General features: G+C 36.7%; 1 protein-coding gene across 2 annotated transcripts; it reads left to right on the top strand.

The window, feature by feature from the left end:
• The first annotated feature begins 611 nt into the window (after positions 1 to 611).
• On the top strand, positions 612 to 19,606 carry LOC115624110 (zinc finger protein Gfi-1). 2 transcript variants are annotated; one of them, XM_030518703.1, is made up of 6 exons: positions 612 to 1,194; positions 14,048 to 14,194; positions 16,792 to 16,953; positions 17,023 to 17,609; positions 18,952 to 19,048; positions 19,112 to 19,606. In XM_030518703.1, the coding sequence occupies exons 1-6, from the start codon at positions 1,002 to 1,004 to the stop codon at positions 19,246 to 19,248; spliced, it is 1,323 nt and encodes a 440-aa protein (XP_030374563.1). In that variant the 5' UTR covers positions 612 to 1,001; the 3' UTR covers positions 19,249 to 19,606. The 2 variants fall into 2 exon arrangements, with proteins under 2 accessions (XP_030374563.1, XP_030374564.1); XM_030518704.1 differs by having other exon boundaries at positions 14,048 to 14,155.
• The last annotated feature ends 2,543 nt before the right edge of the window (positions 19,607 to 22,149 follow it).

Genomic DNA, 22,149 nt, shown 5'->3' on the forward strand with positions numbered 1-22,149 from the left:
GCACACACACACGCACACAAAACAGGAATAGAAACACACACACTTACATTGGGAACTAATACAAAAAAGAGAGCTGTCACTGTCATTTGTTGGACTGCCGCTGTCGTCGCCGCCGCCGCCGCCGCAGTCGCTGCTTCTGCTTCTGGTTCTGCCTCTGCTCATTGCCCCAGTGTTTCCGCTTTCTTTCGCTGTAATGTTACTTTTAGTTTGATGTCGGAGCCTCGATGTGCCGGTTTGTGTTTTCTTCGCCGTCGTACTGTGTTGTACGCGTGACTTTCGTTTAGTTCTACTTTGTATTATTATTGTTGTTGTTGTGTAGTGTAGTGTGTGGTGTGCCGACTTCTCTCAGCGCACCCTGCGTGCCTGTATGAGTGTATTTGCTTGTGTGTGTGTTTAGTTTAAGCGAAATTGAAAGTTGTACATTTTGCTACCCCCAAAAAAGGCAGCATACATTCGCGCGCGCATACGTGTTTGCCTCTGTGTGTGTGAGTGTGTGTGTGTGTGCAGCCACGCCACACCAAAAAAATCCAACCACCAAGCACCCCCACCACCACCAACAACTACAAGAGCAGCAATAACAACAACAACAATAGCATAGAACCACCCACTCTTGGCCGTCGCCGCCTCATTTCGATCGTTTTCAGTTTGTTTGCTGTTCTGTCGTGATTAAATCACCGCATGGTCGTGTACCGTTAGTGCAAGTACCTACAGTGCTAGTGCTACCAACCGCGCTACTAAAAACAACAACAACAACAGCACTCCACGCACAACATAACAGAAAAAGCGAAAGTGTTGCCAAGCAAGTGAAAATTTACAACTACTCGGCCGCCGCCAATAGGCATCTGTGAGAGAGTAGAGAGTGGAGAGTGAGTCACTACTACAGCTGCTAAGTGAAGTGAATTGTGTGTGTGAGTGAGTTTAAGTGCTAGTGCCATTGCCGAGGATCATCCTCCCTCTCCTCATCGTCTTCTGTCCCATCAACTGTGCAGTGAAAAACTGTAATGATGAATTTCTCTGCGTTTGGTGGTCCATTCTCTGGCATACATCAGTTTGCCGCTAAATTTGATGCACAAACACCGGGCGCCTTTGGTACGCCGCCAGGCAATGCAGCCGCCGCCGCTGCGGCCAGCGCTGATAATCATGTGCAGCGCTATCAGACTAATGGCAATCATTTCAATCAGAATGTACCCAACGGTAAGTCAATAAACATATGTACATACATTCATATGTTGACAAACATACGCTATATACAAATATACTTATGTACTAGAGTTGGGTCAGTCCAGCCCGGCCCCGTCTGGTCCGAACTAGTTCCTAAAACCGAGTCTATTAGGTTTGGTTACTCTAGCAATTTATTTCAATCATTGAACTACCGATCATTATAAGACGAAAAACACGATATTAGTGAGATTAGAGGATCTTGAAGCTGGGTGCCATTCCCATAAGATTGTTACTCTAAGCATACATACACATATATGCTAAAAGACTTCGGCATTTTTTTTTTTTGATATCGTACATTTCTAACGATCTATTTTATAGTTTCGAAGAAAACAATGATTTAATTATTTGAAACAAAATTTAAATACATAACACAACTATCAGGCGATAATATAGTACTGTATCTAATTGTGGAAGAGAATTTCTTCGTTTTCTGGCCAAATAGTTACTTTTTATGCATTTAGAAGTTAACTAATACAATTTTTGCTTTATTTTAATTGTTCTGTATTGTATTTTAAATACGTTGGTCGGTCTACCAATATTTTCTAATTGCAAATGGTTCTTGGTTTTTATGGAACAAATTAAAACATTCCATTTTGGGGAACGGAAGAAACAAAATATGAGTAATCTAAAATACCGAATAAATTAAAGGAACTAAAATATCTAAAGAAACGATAAGTTCGCTCTTTTGAAAAGGAACTATAATTGGAAAAAGAACTAGATTTCCCAGCTCTAATGTATATACGTTCAGTCAAACACACACACGCGCACTAACAGACTAACTGCATGTGCTGCTTGCCTGCTGTGTGTGTGTTTGTATGTACAACATAATCACTAAAAATTTATTTTATTTTTATCGATTTATTTTCGCCTGCTGCTTTTGCTGCTGCTCTGTCCGCTGCCACTGCTGTTGACGCCGCTGCTGGCGTCACAGCAAAACGGCGCCGTTTCATTTTTCCTTATGCACTACACAAGCGTTGGGGGGTCCTATGAATTAATGACCCTGTTTGCTTCGCGATGCAATGCATTATGCAGGTTGGGTTTTGAATTCATTAGGAATGCATTATTAGGACACACTCGATCAGTAGGCAATGCTGTGGTTATTACTTGTAAAATATATAAAATACGAAAATCGTAATTTATTTATATTCAGACTTGCTTGGAGTGATTTACTAAGTAGTAGAATATTTCTCATAAAGTAAAAATGCATTTCTGTGTTTATTAAAACAAAAAACAAGTACCAAAGCAATCGGCAGAGATTAGCAACTATATCATAGACATATTTTAATTTTTATTGCAATATGCAACTGTTTCTTATTTAAAGTAAAAAAGTGATAGTATATTTGTTTATTTCTTCTCAACTTAAAAACTGCTTGAAATTGTAGGCCCTATTTGATTAAGTCCTAAAAATAAAATATATAATATGTATACATATATTCATTAATAATAAAATAAATTGTAAACTATTAGCTATAACTTGTCCAATATGTACAATATACATATGTACAATATATGTATGTGTAAAAAGTAAAAAAATATTAAATAATTTTGAAGATAGTCAATAAAGTCAATGTCATTTAATGTAGATTTAAAATATATAAAATAGTTTTAGAATAGGTTGCTAAAGTCAAATGAGTACGAAAAATTAATTTTATAGAATTGCCAAAACTAAAGGCTTCTCTTGGATGTCAATATAAGTGCTTCGAAAATACTTTATTAGAGCAATTTTAAAACCAAAGATCGCTAAATATATGTAAAATATACAGATAAAGTTAATATAACTGCAAATATGAACAACATTTTAAAGATTAATTTTAAATATAGAGGTTTCTTAAACGAAATCTGAACAAAAAGAAGCTTTTTATAGAATCAATCAACAGAAAAATGCAGGTAGTTAAAGGACTCTCTAAAAAAGTAACATATACAAAGAAATAATGTAATTGTTAGTCGTTGCTAAAAGTTAATTAATATAAGAAGCACTTTTGGCAAGCTCTTACATTAATTTTGTTTAAAAGAAAAATGAACATTTGTATTTATTTTAAAGATATACATAGATAGCCACAACATATGATAGCATATTTTTCAATTTGTTAAAGAAAAGCCTTTATTATAGCCATGTGTAGTGTAAAATATGAATCCACTTCTGTTTTACAAATACATTTATTCAAATTATGAAAATTATCACATGTGTGCATTTTGTAAAACAAATATTGTAAGATATTTGTGAATATGTATGCATGTTTACGTGTACATACATATGTATATATTTTAATACATACATTGAAATTTGTATGTTGCTTGGAAAAAGAGCAACCCTTCTGTATCGCTGAGCGCTTTCCTCAATTCAACTGCCGTGTGTGAAAAGCTGCATTCAATTAGTCGTATTAATCTAAGCAATACGATTTCTTACCCCCTTCAGAGCATAAATCTTTTAGTTTGTGAAACCGCACTTACATGTGTGTGTGTGTATGTATGTATATGTATTTATATATGTGTGTGTGTGCTAGGAGGGTAGCGGCTTCGGACGTGTCATCATGACCGAAAATAACGATTTTTTTGCGCGCTTTCAGCGCTGTTGTTTTTGTTGCTGTTTCACTGTGTTGTTGTGTTTTTTTTTCACTCTTCGCTATGTTTTGAGTCATTACCACCCACCCCCATAGTGAGTGTGTTTATGAGTGTGTGTGTGTGTGTTGGTGTGCTTTACTTCGCTTGAAAATGCAATGAACTCTAATAACTTTTGAATTTTCTGCATTTCACTTTGTATGGACTGCTGGGGGTGGGTTTTTGCAGTTAGCTACTCAAACAGAAACTCACACAAACACACAAACATGCATGGCAATACAATTAAACGCACACATACACGAAGACGAACATGTTTGTATGTGTGTACTTTTGTGTGTGTGTGTGTGCGCGCACTTTTCACCCCCAACCAAAAGCGTCGAAGTTCCCGTCAACGCTCTTGCTGCTGCTTTTTTAATTGCACTGACTTCCTTCCTTCCTTCAGCCGAGTTGCAACTTTTACCACTGCTCTAGGGGTGGGGGGTAGTAGAGAGTGGTGCATATAACTCACCCCCAAAAATAAAACAAAAAGCTTTACATACACATTTATATAAAAGTATATGTACCCGTATATACATTAGTGCCTGCCAACACCCCTAAGCATCCCTACTAACACGCACACACCAACCCTCCACCCCCTCACACACACACACACATACTTTGCTTTATCAATTCTAATTAGTTGCATTTACTTGCATAATTAGATCTCAGTCTACCGAGCCAATTAGATGGGTAAGTGGAAGCAAACGCACACACAACTTACACATATGCTGACCGAAGCCCACAACTACCTGCGGTTACCTGTGCTGCTGTTCTCCCCTACCCCCTACCCCCTGCCCATTACAAATGCTGCGGTCGCATCAGAAACGTGCAACATAATAGGCATTTCATAATTTATTTTGCCATGGCAACTAAAATGCATTTTATTGGAAAGAAAAAAGTAACGCAGCACTGTCCCGGGGACTCGGACTCGGCATAGTTCATTGATCCCGGCTTTATAGCTACGCATTTACAATCATTCCATTTCCAGTTTGACGTTTTTTTTTTTCTTCATTCTACCTGCGCGCTCGGACAGCAGGAAAATGTGTGCATTGTGAGTGTAAATTGTGAGTGCATGTGTGTGTGTGCCTAGGTTGCTCTTTTATCTCTACTCCCTACACATTGTATATTTCTTGCTGTAACCACGCAGGTAAACTGTCCCAACGTTTCCCGATGCTTCTGTATTTTCTTGTCGTCTCTTATTAGCCGTCTTATCACACACACCACACACACAGACACACATACACACGTTTCTGGTCATCCACTCTCTGCTGTTTTCATTGTTGCTGTCCCCGATGCAGTCGATAGCGTTTCGAGGTTATAAATCACTATCCCAAAATATATATGTACCTAACTACACACATACATACACACATATGTACATGCATATGTATATAGAAGTTACAGATATGTACACCGTTGTCGTGCTATCCAATTAGTAGTAGCTCGACGAGTGTTTGACTTGAAAAGATATATATTTTTTCATTTGTTTGTTTGTTTGTTTGTTTGTCTGTGCCTGCACGTTCTTGCATTTGTTTATTGACTTCATTAGAAACGCAATTCCTAGAGACAGTAACGTACTCGCGTTCAGAACTCATTTTCAAAAACCCAAAACCTTCAATGATGTAACAGATAGTGAACAGAACGAGTTTAGGGAGGGATGTAAGTTCGGATGTAAATTGTATGCTTCAGATGAAAACATCGATGCCCAACTGTTGCTGAATGTTCTGTTAAAATGAAATAAAAATAAAATTATACATAAATCATAACTAAAGGCTATAATGGTTCGAACCGACAGGTTTTGACTTCAGTAAGAAACTTTGTCCGGGTTAAGTCGAACTCAGCAAAACATTATGTTTGATTTTTAAAAAATATTTCAATATTTCAAATGTTTCATGCGATTTCTCGCAAGTAGAATACTGCATTTTATAGTTTTGAGCAAGCTAGGAAACCAAAAAGCATCCCCAAATTTTCGATGTTACAAGTCAACACCAATGGATCAACGATATATCGAGAACTTAAAAAGACTTTTTTACAGATTCGAGCTCCGAGATGATTATCCTTTGTTGATAATAATATTAACTTACATTTATCTGTCTGCCAAGATCTTCTGAACTAATCACAAATTTCTTTGACTAAATATTTCAATTACATAGTGTAAGGTCAGTATTTTCAACCTTTATTATTTGCATTGTGGACTCTACAAGGATGTCCAAAATCCATTCAGTGATTCTAAAAACCGCAGTTACGTTCCAGTTTCCATTGAAGAACTTTATAAATATTTTGTAATAGGGAACAAATTTACGATATATTTTATTAGACTTCTTTTTTATACTTACAAACAATGTTGACTACATTATTTATAACTTTATAATACAGTCTGAGAAACTAATATTCAAATATATTTATAAAGCAACAATCATGGTCACGATATTGTATGTACAATAATAAGTCGACAAGTATAGGCCGTTGACAAAATATAACTAAATACACGAAATGTAATAAAGCCGTATGAGCAAAAAAAAAATGATATAGGAAAATTAGAACCAAATGAATATAAGAGCTGATATCGCCTCTGCCTGGAAACCGAGACGTTGAATAAAAGATTACTAATAAAGTACAGAGTTTGTAAAAAGTGAAATGAATATTTCGATTATTAAAAGTTAATAAAAACAAAGTTCAACAAAATGTCTTCAAAAATATATTTAATAAAGAAATTTTTGAGGATATTCAGATCTTATGTAGGTCTGTCAGATGGTAAGCTAATTGATAAAAACAATTATATTTGAATGCAAGTGATTAATCACAATCAATATCGTGGCAATTATAGCTAATAGTTCGACTTAAACTATTAGTATTATTAGGTATTGATCTACAATTTGAATGCCTCTTGCCAGAATTGAATGATTTTTTCGACTATTAGTATAGACAAGTGCTGAATAAAATATTTGTTAATAGTTAAAATGATTATCCCGAACAGCCAACAATTATTATCAAATTCAAAAATATAAGATACAAATTTTTACATTTACTGCTCAATTACTATTATTATAAAGTATTATTCACTTTATCTTTAATACCTAATTAATACAAGTATTATTTGGCTCATTTAGAAAATTCGTTTAAAAAAATTATTAAGGTTACAAATTCAAATTTCTTTAAAAGGCCTCTATTGCATTTGCGGAATGACAAAATAGCTTTTCATTTGCAAACCAAAGAGTTTTCATTATTAATTTGAATATTTTAAAATAAAGCTTGTCCTTTGCGCTGTAACAAAATGGTAAAAAAAATTGCAATTGATTTTATTGTTATATACCTTTTGCATCTATCAGTTATTACAATCCATTTAAATCCCCTTTGGGATTTTTGTCGATTGTCAAATTCCTCAATATCTTTAAGCAGCCGTTAAAACTTCCATGTATAAAGTAAGCACAAGCATTTCCCAAATCACGAAACACTTGAGCTTTAGAGGATGAGAAAAACTTGAAAAGTGATGCATGCACACAAACACATGTACATACATGTAGATGAAGACAAAGTGTGCAAAACATAAAACAAAGATAAACACATTCATTGTGAGCATCGATTTTCCGTGTAGACAACGACTACAGTGTCCATGATTCCATCATCATCATGGGGACGACGATGATGATGATGATGATGAGGCTTGTGGGGGCGCTTATGGCGCTCCCTAAACTGAAAAGGGATGTCGGCAATAGGCTGCTGTCTGATAATGTCGTTCAAAAGTTAATTTCGATCATAACGATGACGTTGATAATAATTGTCTGTGATGAACTACACATTGGCGCGAACTTAAAGCTTACATAGCTGCAAGGATGTGGCATCCCTTTGGGTGGAGAGAGGCCAACCCTTGGGGGCGTCTCTAATGTGCCACAAGCACCCATGCCATAAACAATTTGCACTTTGATGTATATTGTACATACATATATTCATGCGTGGCATTGCGACTTTGTTTGTGTGTGTATGGGTGTTTTACACCCCACTGCTTTGGGAGATGTGCGACCTGCGCCTCAATGTATGCAACACTACAAGTGTGCGGCTGCTGGGGGCGCCATGATAAACCATTACGAGTATGAGCGTGTGAGTGTGGTATGTGTGCGGTTTATTATATATGTATGTACGAGTACATACCATATGTACTTGTATATATGTTTAATGCTTTACAAACCAAAATAGAAAGCTCAAGCAAAATAAATAATAATGAAGGAATTTTTGTCTGTAGTTTGTTGTTGGTTTCTGCTCGCTGACAACTTTAAGGCTTAAAGCGGCGACTTTGTGGCTCTGCAGCATTTGGCGTCAATGTTGTGTTACTGTTGTTTTTATTGTTGGCTGACTGGCGCTGATGACTCAAACTCTGATGACTGGCGCCGCGTCTCGCCCTCCTGCGCCCGCACGCCTGGCGCGCAGTATGTATATATATATATGTGTGTGTGTGTGTGTGATGAGGCAAGCGAGCCAGCAACCCCCAACTCTAATAGGGGTTGGTACTTTTCCCGCACACCCACCCCAACCACTTTTTTACCACTCTCTGAGTGGCTCATACTCGCTCTCTGCGCTCTCTCACCGCTTTCACTCACACACTGGCAAACTCACACCTACACTTTGGCTGGCAGGTTCTTTTATATATATAGCTATATATAAACACATACACACATATGTATGTGTGTGCCGGCTGTGCACTAAAAACACAATTACATACAGACACCCACAGACAGGCACACTCCCTCCCATACACAGGCTTGCATGGGGGAATGATGAAGGGCCGGCCGCCCAACTATGTAATTCCTTTCCATTTTGTTCCACTTTAACGTCGCAGTCGGTCGCGTGCCTCGCTCTTCTTACTCATCCAAACGAGATCCCCCAAGCCCGTCGCATTGGACTGGCGCCGTCGCCATATTGTGAGGTTTGAGAGCACGCGCGCTCTTTACTCTCACCATCACCACTTTCATTGTGGGGCTCACTCTCACGCTTCGCCAATCGCATTCGCATTGACATTCGAGCTAGAGATGAGTAAGGGACGGCTCTTGTCCAGCCGACCCGACCCGACCCGAAATTTCAACTACATGCAATGTTATAATCAGACACTAATAACAATTTACTTATCACGGCTTATCATGAACCAAAACGAGATTCTTGAATATAGAACTTTTTATAAATCGACCCAAACTAAGCTATTTGTAATATGTACGTAACTAAATATACATCGTATAATTGTTATTAAAAGGAGTAAATAGGTATAATAGTGAAGTTATAAGTTGAAAAGAATCCCAACTATAGCATGTCTTGTCCACTTAAACTTTTCATTTTTCAAAATAGTATGTTTTTTGTATAAACTAATTATTGTACCTTATATGTGCTCGATTTATTTTCACATTAAAAGTACAACCTTTAACTTTACATTAAGTTACAAAATCACTTTAAAAATAAAATATCTAACTATAAATTGATAGAAATATCGTAAGATATAGTTTTGTAGAATAATTTTAAGATTAATCAAGATTCTAGAGCTGGAGCTTTTTAAAACTAACACAGTATGAAACATGAACAAGCGTGCCGCAATAGGGCATGAACAAGAACACGGCGCATGCCCACCTCTAACTCGCACTCTCGCTCTCGCTTGGCCGTGTTTCAGTTTCACCGACTTTAACTCGTTGCTGGGTTTTGGAACAGTGCTATGTTAACAACACCAGCATGCAGACTACACTAAGAAAAAATACATTCCCGACTTTAGTAAATCGCCTTAAAACTAATAACGGCCCATTTTATATACAGTTTATTTTATCAATAAATGAGAAATATATTATAAACTTACAGCCATCATTGTGAATTTTAAAAATTAGTTTTTGTAAAATTTACATTATGGTTAATTTGATATTTTTTAGTGTTAAGTGCGAATGAAATGAAGAATGAAGAGAATGAAAAGCTGACTAAGTACGATTGTTTTTATATTTACTTAGAATTCCCAAGTGAGTTTGATAAATGCTGTGAGTCCTTGGTTTGTGAGTTGGTGTTCGATGGCCATAAATATTCCTAGGATATTGTGTTTATCTTTTTATACAAAAAAATTGGTAGGTCGTCGTTTAAACTAACTATTAAGGCAATGCGTAGGTTATTAAAATAATATCTAATTCTTAAAATGAAATACGTGTCGAATCAAACCATAAAAAACAATGGTATATTGCTATACCAAAAAATAATAATAAATTGTGAAGAATATATTCTTGAATGTAAAGACAAATCTACTTAAAATTATAAAATAGAAAAAAGAAATTTATTCGAAAGTAGGCCAAGTTCTTTAGTTGTAATTTAAAGATGAGAGACATAAGACAGGATATTTGAAATGTTCGGGCGTTTACAAGTGCATTTTTTTTCTTAGTGTATTACTACAGCACTAACTCCGACTCTGACTCCTGCTCCGGCAGCGGCTCCGACTCTGGCTCTGACTCGTTCGTGTGGCTCGTGTGAAAGTGAAGTGAAAAGTGAAATGTTACAGCCAGAACGAGAACGATGGAAATGGCGACGTCAACGATGACTCTGGCGATGGTAATGGTGGTCGATGAACGATGTGCGATGGGTACGATGTTAGCAAAAATAGAGCGTCGTCGTCTGCCTTTTGTCGTTCGCAGGCAGTATCTGTTGTTGTTGTAGTTAAAATCTATGGCTTAGCCCAGTATTTCCGTCCGTTTGTCATCCGCACACGCACGCCTGCTGGTTTGAGTTTCAGACAGTCTGGGTTTTGGCAAATGGTGGTTTTCAATGTTATCGTTTAGTTCTTGTTTGTTATCGTTGTGGCTATTGTCGTCGTCTTTGCTTATTTTCGTTACGATTTTCGACTAACTTGTCGTTGTTGTTGTTGTTGTTTTGTTTTTTACTTTCTGTTCTTTCTGCAGCCTAGACATTATGCGTAGCCTTCTTTTGGGCGGATTGCTGGCTGTCGCCCCATTTTACTTAGTTGATTAATTACTGTATCTAAGATATTCATTCGCTTTTCTTTGTATTCTATTGTATTCGAAGCAGAAGCCGCCCAATCATGGGCGTGGCATTTAAATTGTTCTGTCAATGTTTGGATAACTGAGCTTTGGATTTAGGCACTCCGAGGAATCGGATTAATAAATCGATTTTTGGTTCTTCTTGTTGACGATTATTGTTTTGCTGAGTGTGAGTGCGATTGCATGTAATAATATGTGGGGGCTGTAATATTAATTAGCTAGCCTACTGATTTTATCAATTATTTCGTCTATCTTAGAAGCTAATTTTGAAGATTTCACTTTGTTTAAGAATGGCTTTCTAATTAATGAAAGTCTGTTACACAATCAATTACTTTATAAACAGTAAAAGCTTGGCGTTAATATTCTTCGCAATTTTGTTTTTGACTTGCCTTTCAAACACTTTAACAAATTTTTTAAATTAAGTAACTTATTTTATAAGAAAACTCAGGAAAAGGTTAATTGATATCTCAATGGTTAGGGATTATAAAAGTTGTTTACTGATACATCAATTCTTGATTGGTTTTCAGATTTGATAATTTTTTGTAGAGAGAGAGAGTTTTATTCTGATATTTTAATTTGCATTACTTTGATATATTAACTTAGCATTAATTTCTTAACTGCTTTTTCAATGGTTTTCAATATTTTTAAGCTTTTAAATAAGCTACAGAACTAATAAAAGGTTGGGGCTAATATTAGCAAGCGGATTCGTCTTTGGAGGTCATTTTAGATTCAGTTATTTAATAGATTCAGTTCCATAAGCCTTCCAAAACATAAAGAGGCTTAACATTTTTAGCTTCAAAAAGATTTTTTAAAAAAGTATTTGTATAAATAATTATAAATGGATAAATATTTTATGCCTTCAGTATAGAAAAATATAATTCCTGATCGCTGAGAGAACTTAAAAAGTCAAGAGATCTTAAAATCTAAGATGCCGAGAATTGAATGCTGCCAGTGATTTTTAAATGGAATTAACTTTGAAATCAAGCTGCTGTAAATAAGTTTGATTGAAAAATTATGTCATAATCTAGATAATTCGTATAATTATCCATCTATCTAAAATGTTAAATGTTTCTCTATGTACATATTTCTTTTTACACAACTGGCTGTTGAAATATATATTTATATTATTTTAGACACGTAAATATATCACATTGCGGTTGTTCCCATATTAAGAATAAATGTCTCGAAATGAAATAATTATTAAGCATACCATGTTACCCAACGAAAGAACGAAATATACTCATATAATAACAACAATTGTCGGTACAAAGGAAATCGTTATGCCATAATATTGCGCATTTAATTTCAGTCGGGCTTTATGATGTCTGCGATTATTGCCGTAGGTCGTTGAATAAAACGTAGTAGCACAAATAACTTTATAGTAACAAAGCTTTGGCAATCCTTTTGAACTCGTCGTCTTTACGTAAATTGGTAGATTATATTTTGTCTGCTTTCCGTGCCCAAATTTTCTTAACATATGCCGTCACCATTCCCATTTTCATTGCCATAGCGAACGGAATCCGAGCCATGTTACTGGCATGGTTAATTGAAATTAGCACGCCAAACATTTAGCAATGAAAAGGTACCATACTTGTGCAGCCTATTTCTTTTTTTGCACATTCCTACTGTGCCATTCGCTTGGCGACCCATAAAGGACTCACCCACAACGCATTAAAGCCCTAAGAAACATGTTAAATTACATTGGAATTCAAGGTCACAAGTTAATTTATACAAAAGAGGCTGACAAGCATACGCACAGCAGCAACCCACACACACATGCAGACGGTGTTTACAGCAACATGCAAAAATAATAAAATACAAACAAAAAAAAGAATAGAAAAAGTAGAGAACAGAAAAAATTCAGCACTTGGCCATTCGTCCTTTTAAGTGTTTCCTTTGCCGCTATGCTGCTGCTGCTTATACTTTTTTATTCGTATGTGTATGTAAATGCGTGTGTATGCATTATTTAATTCGGAGTCGTTGTTGCCGTGTTGCCGCCGCAGAAATTGGTACATTATAATGCCTGCCACTCCCCCATTCCATCTGCCGGCCATGCTGCAGGAAAAAGGAAACAAACAGTCGGGAAAAAAAGGCAATTGGCAACAGCCAGCCAGCCAGTCAGCCAGCCAGCCAGCGGCACCGAAAAAATTGTTATTTATAAAAGGCGAGCGCCCACACGGCGACACACGCACGCATACTATAAAAAAAGGGAAGAAAAGAGGAGGAAAAGGCGAGCTATGAAAAATGTGTAGCATACAGTCAGGCGTTGCCGTCGCTGGCTGGCTGGATGGCTGGGAAAAAAACCGGCATTTTCAGTTTTAATTTCCTTTTTCCTATGTATGCGTAAGTAGGCGCACACGAACACACACACACATCAATACTTGTGTATACGCACACAGCGGCGCCTCTATAGTTGTGTGTGTGTGCGAAATTTGGCCTTGGCAGCCGACGTAGACATTGCCAGTCGAGGCGAGTCGAGTCGAGTCGAGCAGTCGGCCAGTGTTGCCAACTGACAGCACGCGCAGCGCTAATAAGTGTGTGTGCGTGTGTGTGTGTGTGTGTGTACAGCTGGCAGACAGGCAGTAACAGCAGTATTGTATGTATTTTATATATATAAGTATATACACATATAAATCGTGCCACATCGTCGTCGTTGGAGTCGTCCGAGTCGTCGTTACTTTTTGCCGACGACAGCTCCCACTTTGTTGTTTTTTGTTTGCATCTCTCTTTTCATTTTTTTTTTTTTGTGTGCCGGCACCCGATCCTCGTCGTTCGTGCTACCAGCTGGGCGCCTCTGGCTGACGAGGAGCCAAAGCATAAAGCAGGCCAGACTAACAGGCCAGCCAGTCAGCCAGCCAGCCAGCCAGCCATCCAACCAGCCAAGCAAACAGGCACAGTTGTAGTTAGTCAGGCAGTCAGAGTCAGTCGGCGTGTGTTGGAGCTTGCGTGCGTGTGTTGCCGAAAAAAGTAGCGGCGTGAATTTTATTATTGGGCTCTTAAATAAAAATCTATACACACAAACAAATCTATAAAATATACTATATATATATACACTATATATAGTATACTTCTGTGATAAATAACAGACAGACGCGGCAGAGTAGACAACAATAAATATAACATGTGTAAGAAAATCATACATCTATAATTTATTTCTCCCTCTCCTACATTCCGTTTTTATATAACTAATGGGAATACTTTTTCTAATTTTCTTTTTACAGTTTCGGCAGCCAATAATATGCAATATGGTCAAAATATCTCCATACCATACTCACAGCCACAGAGTGATCTGAACTTTCTGAATGCTGCCGCTGCAGCGGATCATAAGGGTAAAATCCATCCAAAAATTGAACGTGACCGGGAAGAAGGTGAGTCGATGGCGGCGACGGCGGCGGTCTCAGTAGAATTAGCAAAGGGCCGGGAAAAAACGAATGAGTTCTTATACACATACACGAACAATTTTCGGCTATATATGTATGTTATGTGTCTGTGTGTGTGTGTGTGCGTGTATATAAGTATTTTCAAGGACGCACATTATTCTTCGGCATTTTTTGTGCCGTGTGTTCGCCCGCATCCCAAATTCTTGGCTGACTGACTGACTGACTGGCTGGCTGGCTGACTGGCTGGCTCGGTTCTTCCTCTGGCATTCCACATTTTTATTACGCGCTGTCGTTATTTATAAATGCCATTTTGTGGCCGCATTCTCCACAAATATGGTTGTGTGGGTGCGTGTTTGCATATGATTTCATAGCATACTTTTTGGGGCTGCTTAAAATAAAAACTTTTGTCAGTTCACAATTTGTTAGCATTATCATTAATAAGTTACAGGAATTGTTCCTTTTATTCAATTTTCAACAAGTTTGCGCAAATTTTTCAATTACACACACACACACAGACACACACATACATATAAGTGTGTATATGAGAATTTGAAGAAAATAAAAGTTTAACTTTAAAACTGGACAGCTAAAAGTTTGGCTTAGCCCGAAGCGGTTGTGTACAGTGGGAGGAGGGGGTGCTCAGCTTAGGGCGGGGTAGAACATCCTGTGTACATACCTAATGCCAGGCAGCCTGTTCATCATGTGTCCTTGGCAGTAAATGGGTGGGAGGCATCGGTTCGTTGGGTGTCTAAAAGTCTGGGTGGTCCGGGAGTCTGTGAGTTTGCTTCTTCAAGTCTGCAGCCTGGGATTTTCAAGAAAATAGACTCGAGCTCTCACACACACATGCACACACACTTGTAAGGATATGGGCGCAGGAACAAACAGACGCTGGCTTACATATGTTCCTTAGCCTATGTCTATGTGTGTGTGTGTGTGTGTGTGTGTGCGTTAGAGTGTCTGCACATAAAAGCCAAAGCAATTTGTTGTTGGGGTAGGTTTTTCGCAAGAAAATCATCCGGGAAGCTATTAGATAATGCATGAAAAGTTATCATGTATCTCGCTTGAGAATCAAGGGCGTGGGCAAGAGCAAGGCACGAAAAGGACGAAAATTAAATAAACAGCCTCCCGGCATGAAAAGTGGAACAAGGCAGAAACTAAGCCGGGATTTTAAATGCATGACTAGCCACGTTTTTGTTTCATCAAAATACTTCTTGCAATAGAATAAATAAGAGATTAGTGTAGAGACAAAGGAACTTTTCAACGAATACAATGATCAATGGTTCAGGAAATTAGCATTTGAAAACAAAAGTTCATTACTAATACGGTAGAATGAAATACAAAAACAAATTCAATCAACTGAATATTTTGGGGAAAATATATAATTAGAAAACAAGTAGAACGTTAAAGTCGAACCATCCTTTTTCCCGCTGCATCCGTTCAATTCTAATAAACTTTGTTGTACCAAAAAAAAAAAAAAAAAACACATGGATACCAAATTTTAGGTATGATACTGAATAAAAACTAATAGTTTCTATAACTAAAGCAAAAGAGTTATGCTATTAGGAGTGATTGGTTCTATGGTTTCTAATAAACTTTATGTGCTTATGGATACGACAAGTATTCATATCCCGCTTTTATGGCTCAAAAGTTTTCGATTCTCACACGATTCTCATACTGAATAAAAACTAATAGTTTCTATAACTAAAGCAAAAGAGTTATGCTATTAGGAGTGATTGGTTCTATGGTTTCTAATAAACTTTATGTGCTTATGGATACGACAAGTATTCATATCCCGCTTTTATGGCTCAAAAGTTTTCGATTCTCACACGTACAGGCAGACCGACATGCCTCTATATGTTCTTCTCGTCCTACCGTTGATATATAGTAGGGGTCTGGAATGGCTTTTTCTGTTTTATGGAAGGAATGGAAAATAATAAAGACTGTCATTTATAAGAACAAGTTCATTAGTAGGGGATAGAATTGAGTTAATGCCATTAAGTTCTACGGTAAAATTATGATTAGAAAACTAATGTGTATTTTTTCCTAGGAAATGTGACGAAAAAAGTAATTAGGAGCATTAAAATGGTAATAATTCAATCATGTGTAATAAAAACATTGGGGAGAATTTAGACATTACAGCGTACAGATAGCGGAAGATGTTCAAGATCTCTAAATATATTTCTCTTTTATATTTTTATAACCTATACCCAAAGGGTATATTAGATTTATACGAGTGTACATGTAACATAAAAGGAGGCGTCGTCTGTCTGTTTGACTGTTAGTAGAAATCTAATGGTAACAAATTATCGCAAATAATGGGGACTTATAAACTTATATTCACATTAGAGCTCGATTCTTTAAGCTTAAAGTTGTAATAGAACTGTTCGATTCTAAAATCCAAAACCCAATTTAAGTGAAAGTGTAAAATATAAAAACCTACCTCAACAATTTCAAAGTTTTTAAAGGCATTGGTATTCCAACGCGTGGGGAAAAGTAGAAACATTATATTAATGTACAATTCTCATTCTATAAGTTACAAGTATAATTTGAACTAATCCAAGTTCTTTAACGATTTTTATCTGCAGTGCTCAATCAGCAGATCCTACAGAATGTCAATCAGTCGTGGCAAACTCTGGCCAACACGGCCAACACCGTCGACTACTCATCGCATTTGCTATCCGCAACACTGCCAATCTCCATACAACACTTCCTCAAGTACTCCGAAACAATAAAGAAGGAATCCTCAGGTATTGTTGGCTCACAAATCAACTCAGGTAATTTGAACTTAGACGCCTCTACGGGTTTCAACATCAAAGGTGATGTGCTGAAGAACGGCACCAACTTGGCCAGTTTGGCGCTCGGCGGTGTTGCCCTGACGCCAAGCAACAACGGCGCCAACGGTGGTGCACATCACAATGGTGGCGGCGGCGGTCTCGTTGGCATGGACCATGGCGTCCATATGACCAATATGACAGATGCGAATGGCGCACCGCTGGCCAATGGCAATGCTGGCGCCAATGGTGTCAATGGCAATGCCAATGGTGCGGTCGCCAATGGGGCCGCTGTCTCCAGCACCGCTGCGGTGGGCACAACGAACGCCACGGGCGGCACCACAACCACCACCGGCAAGAAGACCAAAAAGAAGAAACCACCCAAGGAGAAGAAGCCGCGTCCCAAGCCCGGTGAAATACGCGAGACAAAGGCATTGGATGGCTCCACTCTATACTGCTGCCCCGAATGTCAGATGGCCTATCCGGATCGCAGTCTCATCGAGCAGCACGTCATCTCGCATGCAGTTGAGAGGCGCTTCGTCTGCGATATCTGCAATGCGGCGCTCAAGCGCAAGGATCACCTGACCCGGCACAAGCTCTCCCACATACCGGACAGGCCACATGTTTGCAATGTGAGTAGAGTTTAGAGTTATGCGGCTGAACAAAATATTGATATCAATAGTTGTGTTTAGTGTGTCGTGTTAAAGGCATTGCTTATAAAGAAGTGTCTCATACTTGTATTTCGTGACTGTAATTATTTATTAGTCAGTGCCTGAAATAACCAAATAGTGCAGTTTTCTTAGTTTGCAATTGGTGCCAATACTGGTGAATATTCCCAAGTCCGAGTCTTTGTCGAATCTTATAGCAGACAATTGGTTAAGCAATAATCGTGCAAATTCCGTGACCTAGCTGTCACACGAACTACTGAGACAGCTGCAGAATTCGTGAACCGGGTCGGTCCACATCGAAAAAATATACAAAGATGAAAAAAATAAGTTGAAAATGGCAATTAAAAAATTAAAATTAAAAGGGCTACCAAAAATGGACCCTCTTTTCAATTTCTTATAAATATTATATGCTTTATTCCAAATGCGTTTGGCGAATCACCTTTTAAAAAATCATGGAACAAAAACAATTACGTCATTTTTAAAAGTTAAGACGATCAACCATTAAAAATATGTACTTATGTTTTTATAGCTAAGGCTAAAAATGGTATATTAGGTTTGTGCAAAGTATGTAACAGACAGAAGGAAGCATCTCCGACCAAACAAATTATATATATTCTTGATCAGCATGACGAGAGAAATCGATCTAGACATGTCCGTCCGTCCGTCTGTCCGTCCGTCTGTCTGTATGAACACCTGGATTTCGGAAACGGTTGAGCGCAAATGAACCAAACTTGGTATATAGACGCTCCTAGTCCCTAGGCTACACGAGTTTATTTATTTTTTGGATTTTCCTTCTCCTCTCCCCGCTACAGAATTTCGTCAATACCGTTCACATTTCAAAAGCTACGTAAACTATATATGTATATAAGTATCTACATACTTTCGTTTCAAATTTCATCCAATTCGGTTAGTTCTTAGAACAGTTATTAGCCAAACAATTTCACTCCGGTACTACGCCCACAAGCTTCAGCATCAAATTCGCTCTTCTTCTTCTTATTTTTGCTTTGTTTGTCTGGGTACAGGGTATCTCACTGTCGGGCTTGCCCAATTGTTATTATTTAGCTTGCATTAACATTTATCAGATGCCTCATTATTTCATTCGACGTAGCTAAGTTTTTTTTCCTAGTCAGTAATATATTAGGATAATGTAACTATTCCTCATACGATTTACGATACTGGTTGCAATCGAACCAATCGATTTGCATGCCAAGTTATAGTCAAAAAAGAAAACCAGTTTAATTCAAGCGCTAATATGTAAGTTTCCACCCAAGAAGTGTGTTTCTAACTTCATTTCGTTTCTTCGCAGATATGCATGAAGTCCTTTAAGCGCAAGGAGCAACTCACCTTGCACATTGTCATACACTCGGGTGAAAAGAAGCACGTGTGCATTGAGTGCGGCAAAGGTGAGTGTGGAGCATGTTTATCCTGTTATCCTTTGTGCAATAACCTGAATTTTCGTTTGGCAGGTTTCTACCGCAAGGATCACTTGCGCAAGCACACACGTTCGCATATTGCGCGGCGAGTTAAGTCGGAGGTGTCGGCCCAAAATGTGAATGGCACCGCCGCCAACAATGCGCAGAATAATGCGCTACACGGCTCCTGAGGTTCGTACAAGGATTTTTGGTAAATTGTTATACAGATTTCAAGCCACAAAGGGCGGTTAAGTTTTTGTTGACAATTTTAAATACAACTAAGGAGAAACGAGTCAAAAATTGTCAATAAAAACTGTGCTGCCTTTGAAATTTGTTAAGAGTTTACCAATTGTCCTGCTAAGCGTCACCCACCAATACCCACACACTACGAACACACACACACACACACATACACCCACACACATTAACACTCTAAGAAAGTTGCAAGTATTAGTAAGATTTTGTTTATAACCATTTGAGTTCGTTAGCTTTGGTTCTTTCAGTTCGAGTTTTCGCACAAAACAAAAAAACAAAACAAAACAATTTAAAAGCAAGTTAAATATTACGTATAGCAATTAAAATGTACAAATTAATTGAGAAGAAATTTGAATATTTTATGTGCGTATATATAAAAAATTACAAAAAAAAAAAACAAAGATAAAAAGAAAATCTTAGTTGCTTTCACTTCTTTTTGAGGATCTGTGATCTTTGCTGCATAAACCAAAAAAATCCAAGCCCATTTATAAATACAACTACTATATATGTTTAAAAAATGAAGAAAGACATTTGCAAGTTTTAAATGTAAGCAACAAAAACAACAACAACAAGCAACAACTTTTATCAATTTATGTGCAATTTTTTAATATTGTTTCTCATTTTTCGTTGTCAGCAATTTTGTTTTTAATGTCAACACTACACTTTAAATAAATAATACTTAGTATAAGTTGAGGGATTTATTTTAAAAGTAAAAACAACAAAAACAACAAGAAGCAAGAAAGCAAGCACATACATTTTAAACAAAAATCGAATTAAAAACTTTATGAAGATTATGATTATGATTGATGTGAAAAGAATTTTCAAATTGAAAGAAAGCTTCATAAAATACAATGGTATATATTTCTAGTCTTATATTTTATTTGAGTCAAGAAAACGATGTCATGTAGTAGTTTTAAGCTTTTAAATGTAATGTTCAAAAACGAAGCGCCACTTCTAAGAAAAACACACAAGCAACTAACAACAAATTAAGCGAAAACTTAATCCACAACATAACTTTTAACAAATGAATTGAGAAATGCAATACAAACTTGATTCTTTGCGTGCCCAACTTCCACTTCCAGTCAATGCATACAAACATATATAGATACACACACATATATAACCTAAACAAACGTACAGCATACATACCTATATATATATACATATATATAGTTATATATATATATATGGCCAAACTAACTATAAAACATAGGCAAACTACCAGATCATTTGTGCAGCTCTAAAATAATGAAAAAACAAAACGCTAACCAACAACAATAACTGCAATATACCTATATAAACAATAAGTATTTTTATACACACATACGATGATGATCATCATGATGCTGCTAATGATAATGATTATGATAATGATGATGATGGATGCATAAAGCCCCTAAGAAAGGACAAACATACCAATATAACGAACAAGGCATAAAACAATAACCGAAATAAAGTGCAAACACTCGTGCAAGTGAAAACGTAATTTACTGTTCAAATCAAATAGCATTTTTTGAGATTATCGATAACACAAAAACAAAATACGAAAAAGTTGAAGAAGAAAATGTAAGCCATATACATACGTTTTACGATACCAGCAGCATATTTACATAGACATATATACATGCATACATACACATATATATATATATATATATATAGTTATACGAAAGCTTAAACTAATATACATACACTTAAAACAAAATAGTTGCCACGGTTTGCATTATTTCGATCGATAAATAATAATTATTTACCACTCATCACTACAACCAAAACTAATGGGCGATATTCGCAAAAGCTTTCAGTTCTAATACACCTTTCATACACATTTCCAATCAATTGCGATTATATTAATATTACACGCGATGAGGCGCTCCTTTTTTGGATCGATAACACACTGTGATTGCGATCAGAGAATATTTTAGTTTTAAATGTTGCAAATATTTCATGTAGCGGATTAAATATTCTCTAAATCGGTCAATTGATCACAGCGATCGATATCATGATCTGATCACTGTGATTGTGATCGATTTGGCAAATATTTAACTTTAAATTTTTGAAATGTGTAAGCGTCAAGTCATTTGCAATCCAATTATGCCTAGCCTCATTATCGATATCATGCTGTGATCGCGATTATAATTCAATCAAAAATGTTTTACTTTCAAATTTGTCATGCCAATTACGATTATTCCTTTCAGCGGTTCAGCTATTCATCAAACAATACCTATCGCTATGTTATTATCGATCAAAATAGTTGAACAGCTTAGTTCCTTCTTGTTTACTGACTGATTCCGTAATATTCATATCCATGATTTTGATTCATGAAGGATATTGTATTGGGATTTCTTAATATTTGGATATAATAGAGCTCTTATTAAGCTGTTTTTTTTTTTAAATCTAAAATAATAATTAAATTGCATTCCCATTTTAAAGACGATTTACAGCCAGCCAAAACAGTCTGAACTGTTAATTATTATTAACTTTTCTCTTGATCGCATATTTACATTATATATTATTTAATCGCAATTAGATTGAAGCGTGATTGGCCATTTTAAAGCCCTATTTAGATTAACCATGTTGACAATATTGTATGCTTATGCGATAAACGTGATCGAAATCAGTTTTATGTATGTAAGATTCAACACTAATTTTTAAATTGAAAAGAAATTGTTCACTTCTGTTAAAGATTTTCCAATATTGTCGCATCTATTTTGATAAATGTAATCGATTTAGGGACGTTTAAAGTTGAAAACCTCTTAGCAGTTTCTTGCCCATTGCTGAATTTTGCAGCTTTTCTATTTAAATTTGAAATTTTGATTTGAAATTCGATGTAATCG

This window comes from Scaptodrosophila lebanonensis, unplaced genomic scaffold (assembly GCF_003285725.1).
Source record: "Scaptodrosophila lebanonensis strain 11010-0011.00,11010-0021.00 unplaced genomic scaffold, SlebRS2 tig00000053-arrow-pilon, whole genome shotgun sequence".
NCBI lineage: Eukaryota > Metazoa > Arthropoda > Insecta > Diptera > Drosophilidae > Scaptodrosophila > Scaptodrosophila lebanonensis.

Bases quoted from the DNA above. Each gene is read 5' to 3' on its own strand.
- LOC115624110 (XM_030518703.1), top strand. From the start codon at position 1,002: ATGATGAATTTCTCTGCGTTTGGTGGTCCATTCTCTGGCATACATCAG. The intron at 1,195-14,047 runs GTAAGTCAATAA...TTCTTTTTACAG, and splicing joins CAATCAGAATGTACCCAACG to TTTCGGCAGCCAATAATATG. The intron at 14,195-16,791 runs GTGAGTCGATGG...TTTTATCTGCAG, and splicing joins TGAACGTGACCGGGAAGAAG to TGCTCAATCAGCAGATCCTA.